The 788-nt window shown below is 59.1% G+C and overlaps 2 gene segments (V, D, J or C); one reads left to right on the plus strand and one right to left on the minus strand.

Annotated features, from left to right (window-relative positions):
- Positions 1-17: 17 nt before the first annotated feature.
- On the minus strand, positions 18-276 carry LOC113979350 (the record flags this gene model as incomplete). The annotated part of the segment is given in 1 exon segment: positions 18-276. A coding segment is annotated over 1 exon segment (259 nt), but the record flags the coding sequence as incomplete, so codon positions are not given.
- Positions 277-278: 2 nt separating this feature from the next.
- Positions 279-733, plus strand: LOC113979351 (the record flags this gene model as incomplete). The annotated part of the segment is given in 1 exon segment: positions 279-733. A coding segment is annotated over 1 exon segment (455 nt), but the record flags the coding sequence as incomplete, so codon positions are not given.
- Between the last annotated feature and the right edge of the window lie 55 nt (positions 734-788).

Raw genomic sequence — 788 nt, forward strand, 5'->3', positions numbered from 1 at the left:
ACAAAGGGAGTCGATACCACCAGCATGAGCAGCACCAGCACCAGCACGATAATCTTTGGCACAGAAATAGTTGGCGGAATCCTCCTCCTTCAGGTTGTTCATCTGCAGCGTCACCGAGCTCTGCCCGTTGTCCCGGGAGATGGTGAACCGGCCCTGCACCGACGGCGCGTACTCGGTGTAACCACCAGTGCTGGTGATCCCAGCAACATATTCCAGCCCCTTCCCGGGGCTCTGGCGCACCCAGAACATGGTGAAGCTGCTGAAGGTGAAGCCGGAGGGCCGTGACCCTGGTGGAGTCCGGGGGCACCTCAAGGCCCCGGGGGAGTCCCTGCGGCTCCTCTGCCGCGCCTCCGGCTTCACCTTCAGCAGCTACGGAATGGGCTGGATGCGCCAGAGCCCCGGGAAGGGGCTGGAATGGGTCGCTGGGATCTACAATGATGGTGCTCTCACCAACTATGCGCCGTCGGTGCAGGGCCGGTTCAGCATCCCCAGGGACAACGGGCAGAGCTCGGTGACGCTGCAGATGAACAACCTCAGGGACGAGGATTCCGACACCTATTTCTGCGCCAGAGATGGTTATGATGGTTGTTGTAATGCTGCTGATATCGACGTCCTTGGCGGGGTCCCCACCTGTCCCCAAACTCCAGACCCTCCTTCCAGACCTCCATTCTTTGGACCTGAATCACAACCATTGACCCAAAACTCAACCATTGACCCAAATCTCAACCACTGACCCAAATCTCAGCCATTGACCCCAAATCTCTCCCCTCTGACCCAAAGCTCAACCC

The sequence above is a fragment of the Neopelma chrysocephalum genome, unplaced genomic scaffold, assembly GCF_003984885.1.
Source record: "Neopelma chrysocephalum unplaced genomic scaffold, ASM398488v2 Primary Assembly neopelma1_76118, whole genome shotgun sequence".
Taxonomy (NCBI): domain Eukaryota; kingdom Metazoa; phylum Chordata; class Aves; order Passeriformes; family Pipridae; genus Neopelma; species Neopelma chrysocephalum.